Raw genomic sequence first — 26555 nt, 5'->3', positions numbered from 1 at the left:
GGTGACTCAATAAAGCGAAACTGAGCCGCGGTGGGGGACCGGAGGATCATTGAGTGATGGCGCATGCACAGGGTGGCTGCAGACTGGCAGAAGCCCCAGATAAGTTAAACTTTTTTATTTTTCCTACCTTCAGGTTCCCTTTAACCTTCCTTCCTGATTTTAGGATCCAAAAGCAAGAAAAAAAAAAATCATACGAGGAGAGAGCCTGGAGCAGCCCCTGCATCTACGCACCTCCCTGGGATCCAGCGCTGCAGTTCTCGCTGTCCCCTAGGTGGCGCTGTAACACTATAGTGAGATGGCCAGCTGTCGTCATGATGCAGAGCCTCCGTGGACAGGAAGAGGAATGGCCGCCAGCATCTGGATCGCCCAGGAGGAGAGTGAAACCGCCCACTGCGCGCAATGCTCTGCATGGACCTCTTGGCGGCTACCACGAGTGTAGCTCGGGGTTACCGCTCTGAGCTGCTGTTTTCCACCCAGGGTCTACCTTGTGGTTACCGCTAAGGAGGTTAAAGGTAAAGAAGAAATGCTGAGTTTCATACAATTTAATCTGTACAAAAGACAGACTCGGCTGATTGTATTTAGGAAGATCAAAATTGTTAGGAAGTCCATTTCACTGTCACTGTCGAGAGCCAAGTCGCATGAAATAGGCATTACATTAGTAGGCAAGTTGGCATTACGAGCATCTCATCGACTTCCACTAGTCTTGGATGACCCAAATGTCAAATGACACCATGACACATACCTCCTTTGAACAGTTTTATTGGACAATCGATGAGGAAGTTGGAAACTTGAAATAACCAGCATGGTAAGGTGCTGCCATGTCATTGCTGTTTTCTCAGAAAAACTAGGTGTGTTGCAGTAAACAAAACATTTAACTTATTATAACTACTTTAATGCAGAAAAAAGTAGGAAGGTCCGTAGTATATATATATATATATATATATATACACATATATATACACATATACATACACACATATACATATATATATATATATATATATATATATATATATATATATATACAGAGTTATACTGTCAAATTTTACGATGGATCAGTATGAAACTTCAATTTCAATTAACCTATTAAACACTCTCATGCAAATACTCACTGCAGACCGACCATCCAGGAACCAGATACTTGTAAGGATGGAGGTGCCTAAGTGTAAAGGAAAAAAAAAAAAAAAATTATTATATATATATATATATATATATATATATATATATATATATATATATATATATATATATATATATATATATATATATATATATATATATATATATATATATATATACACACACACATCTAATAATAAAATGCTAGTGCTGGGCACAGTGTGCCATAACCACCATGCTGAGGCACATCTGAGCATGGCCGAAGTGCACAATTCAGCTTTCTACGTAAATAGGACCTTAGAGAGTTGGGTATGCTCCCTTTCCCACAAACATTAGTACTCACCTTACCACCATTTTCATATATTATTAATTAATTAATTAATAAAGCCCAGTAGCTGCTGTAATAATATATAGTATAATATATACCATAGTATAAATAACCTGCTGACAGCTAATTTATAAGCAGCTACTGGTCTTGACTGGCTCAGTTTCAAGTCAGTAGCACCTTGCATAAAAAGCGGAGCGTAAAACTCGTCTATACCCATAGTACAGTTATGCCAATGCAAGGGTTGAAGGAAAAAGCTTATCTATACTGATTCCAACAGCCAGGATTTGTATTGGTGTCTGTTGGAATATTTTGAGTGTATTCAAAGCCTGGATTTATGATTTCAAATGACTAATGTAACAATTGGTGAAAGGGGGTTCCATAATAATACTAATATAGTAAAACACCATACTAGGTACATCTAAGCTGCTTCATGCACGGCTAGCAATTATTCTATAAACATTTTATTCTGTCTTAGGTATGTTTTCAGTCTGTATTCTGGTGACACTACACCTGCAGCTGTGTAGCTGCTTGTCAATGGGGCTCCGGTGTATAGGCAAAGAGGTCTGTGTGTCACCCTCACCTATACAGGCAGGTCTGTCAACACTGCTCATGTGTGTTCACTGGTTGCTTACAGCAGGTGAACACTCCCCTCCCTTTACCTCACCTGCCTGGAGTTGTAAAGTCTTTGTGTCACATCCTTACAGAATGGCAGCTGAAACAACACCAGGCCGCTTCTCCTTAATTCCCTGTGACATAAAATAAGGCTTTGAACAGCACATTTTAAAGATAACATAAGTACTTCATGGGTTACGCTGAAATCCCACTGTAAACAAAATAGTGAAAAACATTGGAAAGTTGTTTACTTGGGCGTTATTGAGGGGGAAAAAAAAAATCAGATTTTACCTGTCAACACAGATTTAAGGGCATGTAAATCTTTTCCGGTTTACTTTCAGAGGTTTGTTTTTCTTCTTTACATTTTTCTTTTAAAAACCAAAAGGTACTAGCGGAAGTACATAAATTAAGAAAAACAAAAACTTACTAACTGCACTTATTGTTCAGTCTTTTTAAAAAAAAAGCAGAAGTTCACCATTAGGAATCATCACAAAATGAGTGGCAAATGTTGTTTCCTCAGGAACTGAACTGGAAACTTGCAAGGGGCTAATGAGACTTGAGAGCGACTGATTAAGAAATGTCAGCCCGATTACTGTTCATGGTCAGCCCCGGCAAATCCCAGTTTCTGCAGAGCCAAAGTTTGTGTATGCAGTTAGAACAATCACAGATGAATTCTAGCTTGAGATACTGTATTACCGATATTGAGCCCTATGCAATTCCTACACTCTGCAGTGAAGAGCACAGCCAAGTTCTAAAATTAGGGGCCGTCGTCTAATTCAGTTCTAAATATCACCCAGCCAGGTGGAAAAGAAAGTAAACTTTCCATCAAATTGCATATCGGTAACATCTACGCTTTTTCTCTTCCTCACAATAAGCTCTCCTCCTGATGCCTAAAAGGTAGCCCAGACAATACAATAAAAAGATCAGATTTTATGGATATTCAATAGAAAAATGGTGTTTTAAGTTTCCATTCTTCCTCTTATAATAGGTAAAAAATTGACCGTGTGCGATTCATTGGTAAGATTTTTTTCATGTTACAATCATATAGAAAAATTGATTGTACTTCTGGATTTGAAAAGAAATCTAAAAAATGTTGTGTGTGGCCAACACATCACTAACCTCCAAGCCGCCACAATGACACCACTACCAAGAATTCTTTATTTATTCAGAGTTTTGCCAAATGCCATTAGGTCTGATGCCCTACATGATTTACAGAAATCTATATTTCATTTTATATGGTCAAAGAAGAAGGCCAGACAGCAGTGAGCAGTTGTGAGAGGCATTTCACTGCCCATCAAGTCAGTGGAAAAGAGGCCTAAGACTAGTGGAGGTCTCAATGTACCACAATAAGACAGTTATTTTAAGGCTGCTCAACTTAATAGCTGTCAATGCTGGAGAGCAGGCCCTTTATGGGAAACTCTAGAATTGCATATAGATTATCCTTTGACTTGTAACCACTTCAGGACCATAGGCTTACACCCCCCTGGTGACCACTCTATTTTCCACTAATTAGACCACTGCAGCTTTAAGGGCTCGCTGCAGGGCCATACAACTCAACACACAAGTGATTTCCCCCCTTTTCTGCCCACCAACAGAGATTTCTGTTGGTGGGCTCTGATCCCTGCTAAGAAGTTGGTTTATTATTATTTTTTTCAAATACATTTTCACTATTTTTTTTTTCTTATGCCTGCCCTTCCCCCACCCCGCTACCCAATGACAGCGATCAGCTGTCATAGGCTTCAGCCTATGAGAGCTGATTGCATTTGTTCCGTCAGAGGGGACAGTCGAGTGGCACTGGCACGGCTGTCCCCAGTACTAAGGCAGCGCTGTACATTGTAAATAAAAGAGTTTTTCACTGCCTATCAACTGCTCGTGGAAAAGGGGCCTGTGTTGTGCTGTCTTTTTATAGTGGTAGTCTTTGTCTCTTAACCAGGGCTGAGGAGTCGGACTAATTTTGGGTACCTGGAGTCAGTCAGTGATTTCATAAACTGAGGAGAGGGAGTCGGATGATTTTTGAACAAAATTCACAGCCCAAGTATTAGACCAAGGAGTTGGAGAGTCAGAGGTATTCTGGGTACCTGGAGTCGGAGGTTCCAAAGACTGAGGAGTTGGATGATTTTTGTACCGACTTCACAGCCCTGCTTTTAACAGCTGATCTCTAGGATTCCACTGAGCAGGATGTTATGATGTTGTTTGTGTACATTTATGCTTATTTGCAAAATAAAACCCTTTGAAACTAACACTAACCTCCCCTCTCTGTGTCAAACCCTAGCCTCCATCTCCATGCTTACACTAGTATAGCACACAGGGCTGTCACCTCAAACTAACAGTCTGTCCCTGCTGGCATGTAAGTTTGGCTACAGCACAGGCCAACTCACAAGCGATCAGACTGATGTCCCTACTGCTATATGAATTCAGCCAGTGCAGCCAAATTATAACCGTTCTGTGTGTAGTCACTACTGCTATAGAAGTTTGGCTACAATAAAGCCAAACTTATTGACGTTGAGTGTGCATGGCTATATGGTAGTCGAGCTCCCATGCCCAAACAAACCACCGCAATAGACTTCCGGTCACCTAATAACTTTCAATTATCTGGATTTCTGCCAAAAGCGGCAGACTCAATGGCCTGTAATAATTCTCGACTAAGGCCTCTTGCACACTGCACATCCGATTCAGATTCCGCTTTTCAAAATCCGATTCAGATTTTTAATCAGAAACAGTTTAGCTTGCACACTGCACATCCGATTCAGATTCAGATTTTTAATCTGAATCTGTTTTTTGTTTTGCAGTGGGATTTGTATATCCGATTCAGTTTTTACTGTGCTTAGCTACAGTGCAGATTAGTTGTTGACTAGGGCATAGTTTTTTCCCCCAGGCAAAACATTGAATTTTATTGCTTGGTGGGTGCTAGGGCAGGTTATATGCCATTGCCTGGTGAGCAGGGCGGGCTATATGCCATTGCCTGGTGGGCAGGGCGGGCTATATGCCATTGCCTGGTGGGTGGGTGGCCAGGGTGGGCTACATGCCATTGCCTGGTGGGTGGGGAGGGTGGGCTATATGCCATTGCCTGGTGGGTGGGCTATATGCCATTGCCTGGTGGGTGGGGAGGGTGTGCTATATGCCATTGCCTGGTGGGTGGGGAGGGTGGGCTATATGCCATTGCCTGGTGGGCTATATGCAAATGCATGCCGGGGGTGGTGACTACTTTCCCCTCTCCCTCACCTCCGGCACTCCTCATCCAGCGTCAGCGGAAGATTATTCTACAGGCTCCGGGCTCCAGCAGATGACAGACCTCCAGCCGCTGGCGAACAACATTGCAGACTGCAAAAGAGGAGACAGCTTGGACCAGGCAGCTGGAGCTCTATCATCTGCCGGAGCCTGTAACTGAATCTTCAGCCGCCGCCCACGCACTTGACAGTAGAGGTGCCCCGAGGTGAGGGAGAGAGGAAGGGGTCAGAGAGAGTTGGGTCCTCTGGAGGGGAATTAGTGTATAAAATAAATAGCCGCATGTCCACAAGCGCTCCTTACCCTCTCCACCACGAACGCCGCACACTTTCCCTCTTGCCTCGGATGAGGAAGTGACACGTACAACGCGTGACATCACTTCCTTACTTCAAATGCTGGCCAATCATCTCTCTGCTCTGAGGTCTGTGTGCGCGGGAACAATACAGCCGGCGAGAATCGTAAACGTTTTTACATGCGTTTACTACACTGGTTGAACCGATTTCCGATCCGATTCCTATACTTTGCATCGAATCGGAATCGGATGAAAAACGCAGCAGCAGTAACGATTTTAAAAACGAAAACGCAATCGTAATCAAAAACGGCATGGTGTGCAGTATACCATTAGGTATACTGTACTAATGCGATTTGCGTTTTTCACAATCTAAATCGAAATCGAACATAGTGTGCAAGGGCCCTAAAGCCTTGTATAAATGCAACTTAGCCAAGGTAGACAGAGCCATTTAGGCTGGGAATCCAGCATGTTTGCAAGTGTTTACTGAGCTGGGTTAAAAAACAGGCATGCCAGATCTTTAAATAATGCCCCTTGAGTGCTATGTTCCCCCCATGCCCCACCTACCAGATGCCGGTCCATTGTGCTTGGTCATCCCTTCTTTCCTCTACTTAACAGGTCTACCCGAGCGACATATCTGTACAGCACTCATCCTCCATAGTGCCGCCTGCAGGCCTGAACTCTATTCTCACAGGTGACAATAATGGTGCATGTGTACACCTTATGTAACACATACGCCACCTGAGATACATGTTCCTCGATTGTCTACGTGTGACAAGTAGGATATAATATGAACAACAGTGATGCAAAGACTGAGGAGAGATTTAATGATCCCCCTACAGCCTGTGAGGTTGCACTGTCGCCCTTTCACACACTTATGCAGAAAAAAAACAAAAAAGAAGAAAAAAAAAACGCTTCATATAACTTTTTATACATTAAATCTTTTGGATGGTCTTGGAGTCTACTCTGGCTTTTGCGTAAAAATTGAATGCAAATCATAAGCAGATTGTATTTGGGAAGATCAAAATTGTTAGGAAGTCCATTTTACTGTCACTGTCGAGAGCCAAGTCGCATGAAATAGGCATTACATTAGTAGGCAAGTTGGCATTGCGAGCATCTCATCGACTTCCACTAGTCTTGGATGACCCAAATGTCAAATGACACCATGACACATACCTCCTTTGAACAGTTTTATTGGACAATCGATGAGGAAGTTGGAAACTTGAAATAACCAGCATGGTAAGGTGCTGCCATGTCATTGCTGTTTTCTCAGAAAAACTAGGTGTGTTGCAGTAAACAAAACATTTAACTTATTATAACTATTTTAATGCAGAAAAAAGTAGGAAGGTCCGAAGAAATATTATAATATATATATATATATATATATATATATATATATATATATATATATATATATATATATATATATATACACATACATACATATATACATACATACATACATACACACACACACACACACACACACACACACACACACACACACAGTTTATCTTACACAACTCGTGGAAAAAAAATCTTTATTATATAGGCAACATTTATGTACAAAATACTACAGGTACAGAAATAGCCAGTACAGCCCTGGGTGAGTGAGTCAAAGCTTCTGGATGTTATGGAGTGGTAGAGGAATTGGGGCAGATCTTACAGGGATGGAAAAGCTGCACATAAGAGCATTTTACACAGGCATAAGAAATCAGTATCTGGGCTGTTTGGAAGAAAAATAAAGTTGCAATAAAGAAATACACAGGAAAGTTGTATGACTTCCTTTCTATACACACACTGTCCGTAACAGTAGTGTGTATGCAGAAACACTGCCAGTAACCAGGTGACACTGGGAAGAGTTCTGACCAGCCTGCTGGGGGATACTGCTTGGGGAAGTGAGAACAAATACAGGCCTGCAAAATGGTTTTATATGACATAGTATTATTTTCTAAATTACCCAGATTAGCTTCAGAATTAAACAATCGTCTTCACTCACATTATACCATTAAGGCAGAATTCCAGTCATGAAAAAAGTCAGCTGCCCTAGGTGGTGTCACATGACAGCTAGTCTCCTCCTCCTGTAAGTCCTAGACTTTAAGTGCCCAACCATGATGACACAATTTTTATTGTACAATATTGCCTCTTCTATGTAATAATAGGGACTGCCTAAAATATCTATTCAAAGTATATTCACTCAGTTTACCCTTCTACATTTGGCAAGATTTTACAATCAAGCTTGTATCATTGATGAGCACAACATGGAAGTAGGGATGGTCAATAAGATGCACATCATTCCAACTTCATGCAAATTTTATAGAAGTGGTTTGCAAATATAGCTTGCAGATGGACTCATTAAATTCAGCAGCTACCTACACAGAGGTCCACAACATGTCCCCACTAGGAGGCAATGCGTAGTTACCATGGGATGCAACCATTCTCCTGTAACTTTGGAAATGGTTTGATGAAAAGAAGAGCTCAGAAGTTGTGTGACTGCTATTTTACTAGGGAAGAAAACTACCTGGACCCATCATTTTTTAAAATGTGTTATTATATAGTAAGGAGGGTAGGAATTTGTGGCTTCATTTATTAATAAAGTCAATAAGCCTCCGTAATACCAGGTCATGTCAAACCAGGCCCTTCCTTGATTAAAAGCAGTACTTTAGGCATACGGTTAATGGAAAGCTCCTTATTTTCAACCCCCGTGAATAGTTCAAATGTCTCTTTAAAAATATGATGTGAAGCAGAAGTTGAGTACAGGAATCTTACTGAATGGTGCCTTTTGGCTGTGAAGAGGGACAGTACATCGTAAGCCACTGACAACACTTAATTGATATCTTCGGCAAGAAGTTAACTTTTAGTAGGGCTGCATAGTGTAGAAGAGGGGCCATTATGGGGAAGCATTGTGTACATCCTGACAGTGGCTGTGAGGCAACTGTGTTAGCAGCTCATACTGTAATTTGATTGGCCCAGTTCCAAGCTGCATGCAAGTTGAAGTTATTTGCATCTTCCTAACTATCTCAAACTAGGATGAGAACAGTACATTATTAAATAGCGAATTGCAGCCATGGACTATGGTATGGAAAGAGGGTAACTGAAGCCTTCCCTTTCACCTAACACAGCCCTGTCACTAGTTTAACTAAACTTGCAATAAAGATGCTTTAAAGGGACTCCGAGCAGTGCAGAAACTATGGAAAGATGCATATCATTTTAAAGCTCTCTTTCTCCTCTTTCCAATGATATATAAATCACCGCCCTACGCCTTTTAGTTTTTGCTATTTTCGCGATTAAAATTGCAGCTGCCGTGATTTCGGTCGCGAAAATAGAGAAAACTAAAAGGCGTAGGGCGACGATTTAGGTGTCGCCAGAAAGAGGCGAAAGAGAGCTTTAAAATGATATCCATCTTTCCATAGTTACATTGTATTACACAGGGCGACTTTTTCTCAAAGTCAGCAGCTCCATTCAGCAGAAAAAGTTGCCCTGTGTAATACAATGTAACTATGGAAAGATGGATATCATTTTAAAGCTATCTTTCTCCTCTTTCTGGCGACACCTAAATCGTCGCCCTACGCATTTTAGTTTTCTCTATTTTCGTGATCGAAATTGCAGCCGCTGCAATTTCAATCGCGAAAATAGCAAAAACTAAAAGGCGTAGGGTGTCAATTTATATATCATTGGAAAGAGGAGAAAGAGAGCTTTAAAATGATATGCATCTTTCCATAGTTTTTGCACTGCTCGGAGTCCCTTTAAGAGCTCACATAGGAGTGTTTGTAAGACTTCAGTGGTGTCTCCTTACAAGGAGGTCCAGGGTCCAGGGCCAGAAGGAGGAATGGTTTAACAACATCTCCACATGCAAAATAAAGGTATTTTTCTGTGATGCTAGATTCTGGTATTTTACAGGGAAATATATGTATAAAATAAATCTATATAAAGGTTATCTATACAACATTACATATACATCCTTGTAGAGTCCTGTAGGGACAGCCTTGTAGAGTCCTGCAGGGGAAAATGCTTTAATCTAGAAATATCATACACTACTGATCAACATTATCAGGCTGACTGTAGACATGAGCTTTATCATTTGCATCTTTTACCATGCATAGGTTCAGAATATCTTCAGTAGGATGGGAAAAAAACAATTACAGTGACTTTAGAATTATATTCAACAGTCTGCAGCACCTCCAGCTCTGGGCACTAGTGTTACACTGTTGTTGCTCCCAAATGGGAGTGGAGGTCCATGAAAAAAATAAGTAATGGGACTTTAAAAATTAATGGTGTTGACTAACTTTAGTTTCTCTCTAACGTCAGTGCAGCTGACTGCTGGTTTGGACAGATTGGCTCCTGAATTCCGTATTCATTTTCCCACACTGTCTTTAGATCTATGCTACCAAGCAGGGCATGTATGGCTTGTAACTCATTTGTGTTTTTCTTCAAGGGCCTGCATATACTTTCACTGCAAACATGCTGATAGGAAAACACTCTTATTCAAGTAATTCTGAAGCGATTTTCAAAACAAAAACAGATACTTACCTAAGGAGAGGGAAGGCTCTGGGTCCTTTAGAGCCTTCTCATTCTCCTCACCGTCCCCTCATTCCCCTGCAGGCTTCTCCATTCAGATCTCTCACCACGGGCGACTTACAAAGGCTTCGGTGGTGCCCGAATCCTTCCAAAGACAGGCGGCTCTGTACTGGGCACTTGCGCAGTGCAGAGCAGCCTGTCTTTGGGAGCTTGAGTACTTCCGAAGACTTCAGAAGCCCAGCCAAAGTGAAGGAGAGCAGTCTACGTCTGATCGGTCACAGCCATTAACGGGGGAGCCTGCAGGGGAACGCGAGGACCATGAGGAGAATGGGAAGGCTGTATAGGACCCAAAGCCTTCTCACTCCTTAGGTAAGTATCATTTTTTTTTATTTTGCTTCAGACTCCCTTTAAAGACACACTGAAGCGGAAAAAAAAATTATGATATAATGATTTGTATGTGTAGTACAGCTAAGAAATAAAACATTATGAGCAGAGGCATAAGTCTAATATTGTTTCCAGTACAAGAAAAGTTAAGAAACTCCAGTTGTTGTCAATGCAAAAGAGCCATTGAGCTCCATGACTTTCAAAGTCCCAAAAAGCTCTGTCTTCTGAAGCTTATTATTTCAAGTGCCTGGCAATGTATTTTTTTTTCTCTGCAGAGGACAGTTAAAAAGTTCACTAGCCTGCTCTGTAAAATCATTTAGAATGCCGAGTAGTGTGTAAACTGCAAATATTAGAGAATCATGCAATGTTATAAAAAACAACAAATCTATATAACTGAAAATAAAAATATGAGAATATTTTCATTGCTATTAATTTTCTAGTAATTATCCGTACTACACAACCAATTTAATATCTCAAAATTTGTTTTCCACTTCAGTGTCTCTTTAACCTCCCAACTCTAAGGGCCCTTGACACACTGGGGCATTGTCTGCAATGCAGGGTGTGCATTACAGAAATGCTTGGCACATGCGTTGCAGTACTAACCCCACTTCATTACAATAAATGACAGCACTCTGTTGTTCACAAAATGCATGCAGCAGTGCGTTGTCAGAATGCATGGCAGTGCGAAGCATTAGTGTGCTCGTCAGGCAGTGCTGTCTATGCAGTGTCTAATATCCCTGCGTATTACAGACTGCTAAAATCAGGTCAGCAACATGCATGTTGCCCAGGCACCAATTCACATCAACAGGAAGACAGTCTAGAGATACTAGTTCATACCAGAATACCTTTCTCCGGCAAGTCAGAGTTTGGCATAAAAATGCAGCAAACTGAAGCTTAGGGATGGGGAACAGGACATGGGGAAAATGAATGCATCGCCAAATACATTACGATAAATAGTACAAATGAGTAACCTCATGAACAATTACCAGAAGCTGCATGTTGAACATAAAGCAAACTTCCATTCCAAAGTAATAATATGGACTATGAGGGTATGTCACAGGAGAGACTTTGCAGCCGCAACAAGTCACTAAGTAGTAGCTGCATCGGCTTGTACTATACTCAGTAACTAGGTGTGTGCTACCAAGTCTGTCATGTGCCACAGCTTTCACAACAGTACCTAACACGTGGGCTAGTCTAGCAAAACTGAAAGCACCCACTAAAGAAGAATACACCAAAGAACATGGGCTATGCTTGAGGAACAGAACTAGGCAAGCTGCATCCTTTTTACAAATGCAAAGAAATAGTTGTCAATGTATGAATAACAAAGAAAATCTTTGGCAGTAGAGGCAATATTCTCCTGTGATGTTTATGTACAAGTAAATTACAGAATTCTGTGTTTATTTTAACTTAGAAAGAATTAAAACAAGGCAGGAAACCTACTCATGCTCTCAGTCCTATCAGTACACAATAAAGTCATGCTTATTCCACTTCAGCTTTGCCTGCACAAGCCAGTGTTTGCCATGGATACTCCAGTGCTTCCTGATGACCCCAAACCTGAGCGCTAGAGACTAAGGCTGGACTTTCAGGCAACATTGGGAGCCATGTTATGTGCCTCCTCTCTTTACACATCACATTGGCACACAATTGCTCTGGATTGTGGATCCAGTAATAGAGAAGATATAAAATGACACCAGGTTTGGAGAAGCTCAGGAGGATACAAAAGCACTTCTGAATGCACAAGCATTCGGAGGCTCCTTCCATCAGCCAAATAATGGAGTACATAAGAGGTAGCGACAGGTTCACCTTAAAGCACCAAGAGACTATTTTGTTTCCTTTTTTTAAGCATTCCCTGTGCATCGAGGTACTATCTTGATAGTATGCAGTAAACTTTAAAGCAAAGTGTTACTAGCTGTGTACAGGGAGGGCCTCAATGCATCTTAAAAAAAAAGACTAATGATTTAATTGTTGGTCGTAACAACCAGATTCCTTTAATTAACACCTACTATAAAATGGCTGTTCTAATAATGGATCCCTATGTAAAACATTTCTCTGTCTTTCATGCCAGCATACAGCAAGGACTGGATATTTCACTCATTTGCTTACCAGAGCTCATACTGAAAACACCAGCCTATCTCAGTGTATTCTTCTCACCAATATATTGTGTACATATTTCCTTTCCAATATATTGTATTTAAATATATATATCTTGTCTTATCACTCAGACTGCTCTCTTACTAAGTTTTTTGTTGATAAAAGGCCATTGGCAGAAACGTCCTCTGTGCATTCAGAGCTGCCTCTGCTAGCAACTGAAAAGCATTCAGTAAAAGTATACTCCAACTATTACACTATAGTCCATCTCAGCATATGGCTAGGGAAAAGTAAAATCAGTTATAGGATTCATTTAAACAAGAGAAAAGGGTAAGATTGTCACGGATGTAACACCAGCAGCAAAAACATAAAAAAGGGGGGAAAAAATTCACAAGTAGAACTAAAACTCTATACTTTGTTATTTGATCACATACATTTAAATCAAAATGCAGGCGGAGGTAACTCTATGGGATAAACAGACTAGTGCACATCAGCATCAAGGACTGCAGACAAAGATGCTGCTTAGTTATTTCTCCAACACAATGGCCTCAGAGCAGGCACTCTTATTGTCAAGTCTATGGAACAGAAAATTCAAAGTAAGTATAATTATCTGCAATTAGAACAGTAGAAAGGCAGTTACCTGAGCCCCCACCATTATTCGGTCATAGTAGTAAAGTAGCATCTGATAGTCACATTGAACAAGGTCAATAAACTGAAGGCGTATGATACTGAGATGCCCAGTGCCAAATTGCATAATTTTGTTATAGTGATCCGACATTATTGTAAGCATTCACCTGTTAAGTACATTTTACTATCGGAATACTCCAGGCTGAGGCAAATTCCAGCAACTAAACCACAACGACTGAGCAGTACAAGGACAGACCTAAAATTCCTACTGGTCACTCCTATTTAGACATTTCACCATCCTAAAGCTGCCTGTATCTCCTAACATTGTAACCAAACCATCCAGGTTTTATTCACTGAAATGTCTGGAAACTGCAATGTCTTGGTTTTTATCTCATTATTAGTCCAAAAGTGGCAGACTTAAACCAGAAAAGTCTTCATTTCCAAGGAAGTCCATAGTCCATTCATTTTTCCTTCAAGAAGCAGTTTATGAAAGGACACCAGTGATGATTTCCACAGAGCATCGCCTGCCTCTCCCCAAGTCTTTGAAGAGTTAAAATAACTGACTCAATTGGTGTTTTTTTGAAATAAATTAAAAATGCTAAAGGGAAAATAAGACCAGTGTATAGGTGAAAAATATACTTTTGGGAAACAGCTTGGTGTTTAGATCCGTTGTCTTGTTCATTGGAGAACCTTTCAACCACATGGGGCGTTAAGCAACCGCGGATGCCTATGAACACACTCCTGCTCAAAAACTGGGAGCAAGAATGGGACAGGAAGTTACATCACAGCCTTTTCTTGGCTTAACAGTCACTGTTCCAAAGTAACTACCTCCACAGCCTGGCCATCCACAGTGACTGTAGAGTCTGATATCCTTGCAGTAACAGGAGCCATGGCAACTTGGACAGGCCCATTACCCTGCGTCAGGCTGGTGACCACCGTCTGGTACATACTGACTGGAATCTGAACTAGACCTGGGAGGAAATACAAAAATATCAGTCAGCCAATATAGTTAAATATCCATAATAAATTAACAATCTAAAAGCCAAATCTCAAATCATAAATTCCATAAGTGATCCTGCAAAGCAGGCTTGGATCTAATAATCATAAAATACAACATAGCCCCAAACACAATTACTTCAATAGCTAAAATGGTGGTACTTTTCCCAACAGAAATAAAAAAGGTCAGTTTTTAGTGCTCAATACTCTGAACCAATAATAGTCTAGTGTTGGTATATACAGTACATTGTGCATGCATACAATCCTGATCTCCTGAATTGGTATATTTTTGCATGTCTGCACCAGGTGGCAAAATTAAATAAGGCAATTTATTGTCATTTATCCCTTGATTATTTTCGACTGGAAAGACACAGGAGGAAAGATCCTGCAATCTTGTCTCACAGGTAAGTATTGTGTGGTTTTAGTAAAACCTTTAAATGTGCTATGGGGCATGTGTGCCTTCAGGCTTACTGCTGGGAATAAGTATGGAGCTCTCCTGCAAGTTCGAGATCTTGCAAGACCATGAGGGCTAATCCACAGTGCTCAGTTGGGTTGCAGAGTAATTCTGCATGTCAACTCACTGCCCATACAATTCTAGGGGCCTGTTAACAGTACTGCTTTGTAACGGATTGTTATTCTAACTCGCTGCATGCAGGCTTTGTATTAAAGTCTGTGTCTAGTCTCCAGTTCACACTCATAACGTGTGCGTTATGCAACTGACCACTGTGAATCTCATGCAACCGTAGTTCATTTGCATTGTGGAGATATGGAAGAACAGAGAGTGGGAGATTATACATTCACAAAAATATTGCAATTTTTTTCCCCAGCGTTGTACTGGATCGCCATTTAGAGTGCTGACTGCAAATCAACCCCTGTAAATATCAGAAAGTGCAACAAAGTTGGCTGTGCTTAAATTAAAGCGACAGTATCGAGGTGGTGAAAGATTTTTACATTCAGAATTAATTCTACAACAATAAAACGATATTGAAAAAGCGGAGCAACGCCCGTGATACTAGAGGATCCATCTGCCACTAACCACCTGTATCCCTCTCACATTTACTGGTGAGCGAGCCTGGCCCTTTCCTTAATCAGTACAACCTGGGTGATGTATATACTCGTATTTCCTGATGGGCGATTTATATTGCACCATTTCCTTCTAGCATCAGCATTATAATTCACACCACTAGCACTTTGCTAATGGAAATGTTATTACTGATGCATATGTTAGAAGTGGTTTTGATTTGCACAGGAATTTATTTGTACCATTTTGATTTTTATTACCTCACTGATTTAGTAATATATTCATGACTATAGCTTGAATGTCACTAGCACCCGGGTTCACGCACTCTGTTGCACTAGATTGAGCACAGAGAAGTATTTATTACCATACATGATTTTGGACCAGAGGCTATATTATTGAATAAATGATTTATAATAATCAATTGGTCATCTGAGAGGTGTCAAATGGTTTACAATCTTGTATAGATTTTTTTTGTACCAATAAAATGAATTATTCTTGAAAAACTGAGTAGTGCCGCTTCCATGGGCAACGTTCCTTTTCATGTTAGTAAATTGCATATTTATCGGCCAGAGCACACTGTATCAACGAGTGTGGTGAAAACTTTTCTTGTTTAAATAAAACATTTTTAAACTATGGTTGCTATCAAAGAATGTTAATTATAAAGCTCTTCAGAATAAACCAACACTTGATAAAAAATGTTTATGGAGTTGTACAGTGCTTCATGATATTGATGACACTAGGGGTAAGGTTCAGTGAGACATGACTGTCTTTTAATAAAACTGAAAGGGTCTTAATCTCCCACTTTGGATTATAGACATGTGCAGACTAGATTAGCCTAATCAAAGCCCTATGTCTGACCAGATGCAGTGTCGGGACAATCAAACCTGATTAATACTTGTCAAGGGCTTAATCGCTACGCTGTCTGCCCACAGAGTTTTACCATAAGACACTATCTTCCTTTTAGACTGCCTTTTACTCCACTGCAGGAATGCACAGACTGCTATACATATAAACGATTGCAAACAAAAAAGGTGAAATCTGTGAGGAGAAACTACACATTGCCAAGTGGAACTTTACACATTTTCTCCTCTTTGGTGTCATTTGTAGAATACCAAACAAAAATGTGCTATGAAAAAAAAAAACTCATGAAAAAGTAAATTATTTACTGTTGTACAGAGTGGAAAGAGGTTAGACCCTCTTAGGGCTGGTTCAGACGGACGTTTGGAGGCGTTGCGTTTGCTGGCGTCGCGTTCAGCAGCGTTCGTGTGCGTTTGGATGCGGTCGCGTTTTTTCTTCCCCTAGGGGGACATTAGCCGTCGCGGTTAACCTCCCCTGGAAGCTACATGTAGCTTCCAGGGGCTCCTTGAACGCCAGGGAAAATCGGGACCCAAACGCCGCGTTTGTGTAAACGCGCTTGAAAGCTTGGTACAAACGCTCCCATTCACTTGAATGGGAGCGTTTAACATCAAGCCCTGAACGCTGGCTGTAAACGCTCTGCAAGCGTCCGTCTGAACCAGCCCTTAGAATCCACACTGAGGAGAACTCCCCCCACCTTCTTCCCCTGGATCCTTCATCAACCTCCAGGTCTTTAATGCAAACAATGAAGTTCCTTGGACAACAATAAAAATGCAAATAAAGCATAAAAAGTGCCTTAGGGACTGAACTTTTTTGTTAAGACTTATACATACATATTTATGTATGTATTTATACCAGGGCTGTGGAGTCGGAGCAATTTTGGGTGCCTGGAGTCAGAAAAAAATGCACCGACTCCTAATGAATTTAAAATGTAATTAAAATAGAAAATATGATAAAATGTTCTATTTCTCAGATAATAGTCATCATAAATCATTTATATATACAGTAATAGCTGTGCTTAGTCCACAAAAATGATCAAAATTAGTTACTTGTGCTGCTTCAATAAAGCAGTCCCCGTATTTTTAAAGTCAGATATACATATCTGATTGTGACTGTATATATGATGTGTATACAGGAATCTCTTATATATATACTAAATAACATCTATGCTGTAAGAATAAAGCCTGATGTGTAGCCGTGTCACTAACAGAGATGGTCAATGAGATGGAAATAATTCTGCATCGATTCCGATTTATGCAAATGTACGCACTCTCTTTGCTCATGAAATCAAATAATCTGATATGTTAAAATGTGGTTTGATGACTACGAATTGAAGGGTACCTGAGACGGATGAAAAAAGTTTTATACATACCTGGGGCTTCCTCCAGCCCCCTTCAGGCTAATCAGTCCCTCGCTGTCCTCCTCCGCCATCTGGATCTTCTGCTATGAGTCCTGGTAATTCAGCCAGTCAGCACAGTCCAGCCACTTGCTGCTCCTACAGCCAGGAGCATTCTGCACCTGCGCAATAGTGCTGCGCAGGTGTAGTACGCTCCCGGCGGCGGAGTGTGTGCATGCGCACTACGCCAGACTGGCTCAAGTACCTGGACTCATAGCAGAAGATCCAGGTGGCGGAGGACAGTGAGGTACTGATTAGCCTGAAGGGGGCTGGAGGAAGCCCCAGGTATGTATAAAACTAATTTCATCTGTCTCAGGTTTACTTTGTTACACAGTAGTACTATACTCTACATATGCACTCACCACAGAGCTGCAGGGAATCCACTGAGAATGCTGTGCACAATGAACACAGAGGTGTTGTCTATCACCCATAAACCTGGTTCAGATTGTGCATGAAGAATGTGTAATAGAGGAAGAATAGCCTCATTCACCTGCAGAGTACCTGCACATCACTCTTACATGTACCCACAGTCACATTGCCCAGGGCCTGATAGATGTTCAGATTGTGCATGAAGAATGTGTAAGGCCTGAAACACACCAGAGGAGTTTTTCTGAGCGGTTTGAGTTTTTAAATCTGCTGCTAAGGTTATGCTATGTGTCTGTGCACACTGGAGCAATGAGGTTTTGTAAAAATCCCCATAGCATTACATTGGGAAGAGGTTCTGAAACCTCTAAAAGCTCTTCCCAATGTAATGCTATGGTTTTTTTTTTTACAAAACCTCATTGCTCCAGTGTGCACAGACACATAGGATAACATTAGCAGCAGATTTAAAAACTCAAAACGCTCAGAAAATCTCCTCTGGTGTATTTCAGGCCTAATAGAGGAAGAATCTCCCTATTCCCCTGCATAGTACCTGCACATCATTCTTACATGTACCACAGTCACATTGCCTTGGGCCTGATGAATGTTCTTTGTTCCGGGCTGTACCTTTTTCAAGTACTCTTACCAAGGACTAGTTTTAGTCTATGACTAAAGGGAATAAATATGGCAGTCTACGTATCCTTCTCATTTCAGTTGTCTTTTAAAATTCCTAAGCGTTGGCAGTTAAGAGACGAATTTCATGTTACATACTTTCAATCAACAAGATTGTAATATGCAAATTAGAGGATTCGGAGTCGAGGAGTCGGAGTCGCTGGAATCCTAAACTGAGGAGTCGGTGGATTTTTGTACCGACTCCACAGCCCTGATTCATACTTTATAAATATATTTATTTCTACTTTATAAATTATGGGCTTGTAATTAGGGATAGATGCAAAACTGAAAATATGCACCTTTATTTCCAAATAAAATATTGGCGCCATACATTGTACTAGGGAAAAGTTTTAAACGTTGCAATAACCTGGACAAATAAAATGTGTGGGTTTCAATTACGGTAGCATGTATTATTTTAAAACTATAATAGTCGAAAACTGAGAAATAATGAATGTATTAAATTTTTTCTTATTTTTCCTATTAAAACACGTTTAGAATAAAATAATTCTTAGCAAAAAGTACACTTCAAAGAAAGCCTAATTGGTGGCAATGAAAAACAAAGTATAGATCATTTTGTTGTGATAAGTAGGATTAACATTAAAGGCAAATTATAGGAAAGAGCACTGACAGGTGAAAATTGCTCTGGTTTTTTAAGGGGAAAAACCCTTGGAGGTGAAGTGGTTAGAAAACATAGAAGTTAGATACTTAGCTCTGTAGCCCACCACTGCCTGCTGGGACCTTCTTCTTTGTGGCTGTGCTCCCGTCCATGTACGAGAAACAGAAAGTAGAAGCCACACTGCACAGGCAATGACAGTTTGTGCTTACACAGTAGCATGGACTCAAAAGCTGCGCAAGAGCGGCTCCCTGCTACTGTGCAGGCCGTCATTGCCCTAGTCCCAGCTGTGGAGCGACAAGCTCGGGGTGAAAGGGGGAAGCCTCTTAATTATACAGAGGCTTTCCTGTACAGAGGTAAGTATGTAACGTTTTAGAATTGTTTCCATTCGGGTACAATTTAAATTGAATTTGTTGCTGTATTTGTTGGAGATATTTACTTACTTCCTGTCACAACTGGAAGTAATGGACATTCTTCCAGATGAGGACAAATTCAGAAATAAATACGCCAAAGCAGTTTTAATGCATGTTTGCATTAATCAGAGCTACACTAAAATATGTTTAAAGGTGACAATTAACCAGCCTAGCGTTCTGGACGAGCTCAGCTCGTCCAGTACCGCCAGGCTGGATATCTCAGCCCCTGGTGGGTTGTTTTTTACAATTTTTTTTTAAACATGCAGCTAGCACTTTGCTAGCTGCGCGTTTTATTCGATCGCCGCCGCTCGTTGCCACTACGTGCCACGAAAGAGGGCCCCCCAGACCCGTCATGATGTCATTCCGATCGTCGCCATGGCGACGAGGGAAGCCCTAACAGGAAATCCCATTTAGAGCGGGATTTCCTGTTAGGTATGATCACCGGCGGCGATCGGAGGGGTGGGAGGGATAGCGCAGGGATGGGGGAATCATGTAGCGAGTGCTAGGATAGCTACATGATAAAAAAAAAAAAAAAATAGGTGAAAAAAACTCACCCGCGGCCGAGCCCCGCAAAAAATCAAAACGCCAGGGTGGTTAACTATGCAATAGGAGGACAATTCATTAAATAATTCATTACTCGGTGATCAGAAATCAATCAAAAGGTAACAGATCTGATCAAGAATCAGCTGAACAGCTTGGTTTATACCAATCCATGCCATCCAGAGCTATGTGGCCATTGATAACCAGCAAATCTGATTTTTGTTACAGTATTCTAGGTAGTAGTGTTTTTTTATTTAATTACTTATTTTATACAACATATTCAAACCCTTGAATATAAAAGATCACTTGAATTGAACTTGTGTACTTTAGCTGAAAGTGTGAACAACCTATACCTCAGACTATATAAACCTGGCATTTGTCATATTTACACAGGGAGTCACTAGCTGGATATAAAATCTAGTACATCCCAAATGTAATTACAGTGGCAAGTGTTCACACCTGGTTACTTCAGAACCAGAATGTCACCTTAGAGTCCCAAGAGACAGCCATGAGACAAGCAGCCTAGTAAAGCTGTGATATAATGACATGCACCAATGTTATAGGACCACTTGGGACTCACCTGTGTTATCCTTGTTCTACAGCACATTGTCAAAACAATCTCATATGGATTTTCAGTTTTGGCTGGAAAACACATTTCACTTATAACACCCCTGCTTTTTATGAGATTTAAAGTGAACATTTTTTTTGCCCATTTACTTACCTGGGGCTTCTTTCACCCCCCTGAAACCCTCCAGCTCCCTCACAGTCTTTTTGCACTTAGCCATTCCTCCGCTATTGCCCTCCATAGTCCGTCTGACTGACGAGTCGGCTGGCCACTGCACATGCTTGGGGCCAGCCCATGAGCCCTCTATTGGAATCCTTACAGCACAAGAGCAGAGCACTGCTAGCCACAGGAGCACGTTAAAGGAGGCTTGTGGCAGGGGGCTGTGCATCCAGCATTGGAGGGGAACACCGGAGGAACAGCTGAGAGACCAGGAAGACTTCAGGGGGCTGGAAGAAAACCCAGGTAAGTAAATGGGCATTTTTTTTCGCTTTAGGTTTTCTTAAAGCAGCAGAGAAAGTCATACACTATGCCAGGAAAAACCCACATATATAAAGTAAATACTTGTTCTACTTATATAACATACAGTATGTATTGCACTGTCCACATTTTGATTTCAGCGAATTTTATATACTACCTCTGACTGAAGTCAATCCTGATGTGATGTCAATCCTGATGTGATTTCCTTCCTTACTCTTTTTTTCTCCTAGAAACTGCACGGTCATATCTAGCTTGCTTTGTAGACACATGTGAGCACAGCATAGATGGTATTTCAGCAGCTTCTGCAGAGGGGTGAGCTGTATTTTCCTTCTTAGCCTCCTGTCACACTGAACTGCCCTCAGCAAATCAGCGAGGAGCAGGAATGTGGGAGCGGGGACAACAAGCTTCCCTCTCCTCAGCAATGTACCAGAATAGAGCAGGCTGACAGATAAGATTCATTACAGCAGAAACATTTATGTGGCTGCCAATCCTGCTTTAAATGTCACAACAACATGCCAGTAAAATAAAATATCTAGATATTTCTGTATGCCTTTCTAGGAAGAAGTTAGCGGTAAAGTGGGTGGAGAAAATAGCTAGGGCTTATTTTCAGAGGAGGTCTCATTCTTGTGGAAATACATTATATACTTTGTTTTGCATATTCTGTTCATGTATTTTGAAAAAAAAATACAAATCTATTACAAGAACGTGAAGGAGGGTAGGAAATTAACTCCCTACAGTAACCTGGGCAGTGTTCCAGTTGTAGTAACAAGCGATCACACAGGAGTACGCATAAACATTTCCCTACCAGCTACAATCTAGCAGGGCACTTAGTGTCTATTACAATATACTGGATGCAAGCACTGCTAACAGAGACAGGTCTGCAGTGCGGAACAATAGGCTTGATTTGTCCTGCTATGTTCCTGCACAGCTGTTTGTTGGCTCTGGATTACTGCAGTCACATGAGCTGCTTTAGTGCACAGCAAGCTGTCAGGGGCTGGGAAGGTCATGGGGAGGAGAAGGGAATCAGGGCAGAGGCTTGTTCCATCCCTCTGCACTGCGGTATATTAGGAGGATGACAGCAGATCAGGCCTGCTCCACACCCTTTATAGTATAGCAAAACTGAAAGCCACAATGCAAAAAGGCATCTTCCTAAACAGATTAACCGATTGTAAGCCACACAGCCTACACATCTGTATTTCTATATGCAAATGACACCCTGCATGTCATCACAGACTTGCAGCTTTACAGTTCATTCAGACAAGTTATGAACTGCCTCACATAGACGCAGTGAAACAGGCTTTCCTGCAGTAACTACAGACAGTCCCTTACTTACAAACAACTTACGTTACAGTGTTTCATACATACAATGCTGTCTTCATGTACAAAATGCTCAGTGCTGGCTTTTATTATTACATATTTTTGTTGGTTTATGTTACAGTATCGTATAAACTGTTGTAAATAGTTGAAAATAAATTAAGAGCACATTATACTATACATCCAAATACACAGTTGTCCAAAAGTAAATCATTTATCCATGCTTACAATCAATCTCCTGATAGTGAAACCCATTTGTAAGTAGCGGACCGCTCGTAGTAGTTTTTTGCCTTGATGAATGGGAACGGTCACAGGGACACAGCAGTTACAAATACGTGCTTGGACATTAGCAGCCTCAAAATTAAAATATAAAGCAATTCATGACTGCCTATCTCTGAGATTGTATGAATGAATTACTACATAAAATATACATTGCTAGAAATAATCATTTCTTTGGGTATAGAGAATTATGGTTTCACCTTTATTGCCCATCCTCTGGGCAGGTACAGTAAGATTTATCAAAACCAGGGCAATAAAACCGGAGCAGAACTCTTGCTAAAATACAGCAGGACTCCAGATCAAGGATACTGGCTGGTTGCCCTGAGCAACTGCTCCACTTCTGCAGTAGATCTGCGCCAGGATTGCTCCAGTTCCTTTTGCACTGGTTTTGATACATTTGTCCCAATGTGTTGGCAATCATGCTTCTTCATTACCGAATATTGTATGTGTAGTTGTTTTCTAGAAAAACATTAATATCAGAATATTCCTGCATGTTGGCCGTTATCTATAAATTGTTTAAATGAAAAATGCTCAGGGAGGGGACTGACAGATTTTCCTTCAGTAAATGCAGGGTTAAGTTGTCTTATTTTACTAACAGCTTATTTAGTGTCTTCATACAACTTAAACTAATCACCCTAGCCTTGGCACATTGAGTGGGGGGATTTAAATCCTATTCTGCTAATTCCTTTTAAAATCAGATTTTTTAAAAAATAGTGTTCCTGTGCCGCTAAGTCCAGCCCTTCATTAGGCTGTGACACATGCAGAGAAGACCGCCACTTCTAAGGAGTAAAACCAACAAAACTGACAGCTGGTTATACGAAATCCCCAGTGACTGATGAAGGTGTAGGTTACCAAACCACCTGTCAAATGGCTGTGCAGAGAAGCGGTATGTATGAGGGCACTCCACAAGGACATGAAAAACCTACTGCTACATAATCTATACAATTACTGGCCTACATAGAGCCAACACATATGAAGCCATGACTCTAAATGCATTCATAAGAAGAATGTTATTTAAAATCCAACATTCTAGAATTTAGAATGTATTTTTTCAGAAGAGCATTATTTTTTTTTCTACAAAGAGGAGGCTGACTGCAGAGTTGCCTTCTCAGAACATAAACAATGCTTGCTTTGCAAAAACAACATGTGCGTCAGTCAGATCTTCTGACCACCATCTTGTGTCTATGGGTGACTTTAGCCTTGCAAAATAAATAAGCAATTCACTTGCTCTCATGATCATAATTGAACTGCTGGTATATACACTGATCAGCCAAAAAATTAAAACTACTTGTCTAATATTATTTATGCCCCCCCCCCCCCCCTTGTGCCACCAAAACCCACTGAAACATGGACCATAATGCCTGGTATCTGGCACAAAGATATTGGCAGCAGATCCTTTAAGCCCTGTAAATTGAAGGGTCATGCCTCCAAGAATCAAGCGTTTTTTGTTTTTTTTAGCATACCTTACAGATATTCAAGATGTCTGAGATGTGAGGAAATTTGAAGGCCAACCCCATAGGTTATCAGGCCACCTCCTTTCACGGTCTAGTTCTAAAGATTACATGCCTATTATAGGTGCGCTTTCAGTGGTGGACAGGTGTAATGTAAACCTCTGGATATACTAAACTCAGTCCTCAGGTCCCAGCAACTGCGTGTGTATGACACACAATGTATGACCAATTCTGATATAGCAAACTACTTTTCCTGGTCTCTTGGAGGTTACTATAAAGGGATTCTACTTTAATTAAAATGGAATGCATTGCTACAATACAAGCTGTTAATAAACAATTGGTATATGTAGGTTGTCACATTGCTAACACATTGTAAGGCCTGGTTCACACTGCATGGGCCTTTTTTTGCGATAGTGATTTAAAAAGCTCTTGCTAATGCAATGCTTTGGGTGTTTTTTTTTAGAAAATCACATTGCTCAAGTGAGAACAAACTCATAGCATTACATTAGCAAAAGCTTTTAAAATCACAAGTGCTTAGAAAAAGCTCTTGCAGTGTGAACCAGCCCTAAAATGCAATTTGTGCTGATCTTCCTCAGTCACACACCTCCAACAAGCATGCAGTAACTGGAGTCAGAACACCTCACCTAAATACTTGTGTTATCAGAGACTGGATCAGTACAATGACCAGGCAAACAGTATTTTTTACTTGTTTTTTTTTTTAACAATGAAGTCAGTAATGGCACCATACTCTGCTTAATACAGGTTTCTGTAACATGCATCTTAAAAAGAAAAAAAAAATCCTCTGTACAGAAGAAAGCCTGAACTCCTGTGTCTCGTACTGCAGCTTTTCTCTTAAGATGGAGACAGCTTTGTTCAGAATCATATGATCTGATGATGCTGCAGTGGGCCATATGGTGCTGCACTACCACTTTAGGGAAAGCTTACATGTCAGATCTATCAATCTGTGCTGCTCCCGCTGCCTTCCCATAGCGTCCACAACCAGAAAGCGCAGGACATGGTAGCCATCTTTAAAAAGTAACTGGCTAGAAAAGAGACTGTCAGTGTAAAAACTAGCTCTGATGTGAGAAGAACATTTTAAAGTAGCCCTGCACTCTTGCACAGGACAGAAGGAAAACAGAGAAATGCACCCTGTATGTACTTAGAGAGTTTAGCCTGTAATTCCCCCTAATTTGTGTCTAATCACAAGTTGTAATTTGATCTCTCCCGTGTCACATGACTGCCTATGGCAGAGATGGGAGATAATAGCCTTTGCTTTCAAATAGCCTTAACAATATGTCTGCTTCCATCAATCAGGAAGTAGAAACATTGCAGATTTATTTTAGGATTTGTATCAGCTGTAACAAAGAAGTGTTTTTTGTTTAAACGTTATTATGCTGTTGTGTATCTTTTAGAGCAGAGAGGAGTTCTGAGTTCAGGTCCACTTTAAAGTGGATCCGAGATGAACTTTTACTCATTACATAATTGGGTTCCCATATGTTATTTCACACTGCATTGGGCTTCAGCTTGCAATTAGTTAAATTAATCTTAATACAGGTGAAACCATAAAAAAATAAGAATATTGTGCAAAAGTTCATTTATTTCAGTAATTTAATGTAAAAGGTGAAACTAATATATGAAATAGGAACCCACTGCAGGTGCTATGGATGAATTAGCTGATTAGAGTCTGACACTTTGAGCCTAGTATACAGGTAGTCCCCTACTTGCGAACGCCCGACTTACGAACAACCTGCCGATACAAAAAGGCATGGATTCTGTGTTTCCATGGGAACAAGTCAAAAAATGTTTTTTCAAATTAGACTTGTAGTTTTTGAGAAAATTGATTTTAAAAAAATTCAAAGAAAAAATGGCCTTTAAACTTGTATAAAAAGGTACAAAGGGCAGAGGTGACACAGAGAAGGACACTGGAGGCAACAGAGAAGGTACAGGGGACAGATATGGCACAATGCTCCGACTTGAGAACAGATTCAGGTTAAGAACAAACCTACAGTCCCTATCCCGTTCGTTAACCAGGGACTACCTGTATTGAACATTTTCACAATATTCTACTGGTCTGAGATTTTGATTTTGGGGTTTTTATAAGCTGTAGTCATAATCATCAAATAAAGACTTGAAATATATTGCTTTGCATGTAATGACTATTTGATATATTAGTTTCACCTTTTGTAATTTGTAATTTTTCGAGTTCCACCCGTACGTTAACAAAATAAATCAACCAGGATTTCATATTAAAATGTAATGTTAATTATTGTGCAAACAATCAGTTTTTAGTTTGGGTTTGCTTTAACCAACCACTTATCTGGCTTATGCCAAGGGTTAGCTCAACATTTGTTCATTTTTTTGCCATCCTATCCTTGATTCTATCAATGCCTCCCTGGTAATTAGGAATACTTAG

General features: G+C 40.5%; 1 protein-coding gene across 4 annotated transcripts in view; it reads right to left on the bottom strand.

Moving 5' to 3' along the window:
• Window positions 1-1075: 1075 nt before the first annotated feature.
• The window catches only part of NRF1 (nuclear respiratory factor 1), a 101484-nt gene continuing 76004 nt past the window's right edge, over window positions 1076-26555 (bottom strand). For 2 of the 4 annotated variants that reach the window (XM_068275962.1, XM_068275964.1), the window contains 2 exons: window positions 14019-14161; window positions 1076-1159 (listed from right to left, as the gene is read on the bottom strand). In XM_068275962.1, the coding sequence (XP_068132063.1) occupies window positions 1109-1159; window positions 14019-14161 (194 nt within the window). In that variant the 3' untranslated portion in view covers window positions 1076-1108. Of the gene's footprint in view, window positions 1160-9255; window positions 14162-26555 lie in introns of those variants that run through there. The other 2 variants (XM_068275963.1, XM_068275965.1) reach the window with 1 other exon arrangement.

This window comes from Hyperolius riggenbachi, chromosome 3 (assembly GCF_040937935.1).
Source record: "Hyperolius riggenbachi isolate aHypRig1 chromosome 3, aHypRig1.pri, whole genome shotgun sequence".
Taxonomy (NCBI): Eukaryota; Metazoa; Chordata; class Amphibia; order Anura; family Hyperoliidae; genus Hyperolius; species Hyperolius riggenbachi.
Note: the sequence above shows the minus strand (reverse complement) of the source record. Positions and strands in the feature narration are given on the sequence as shown.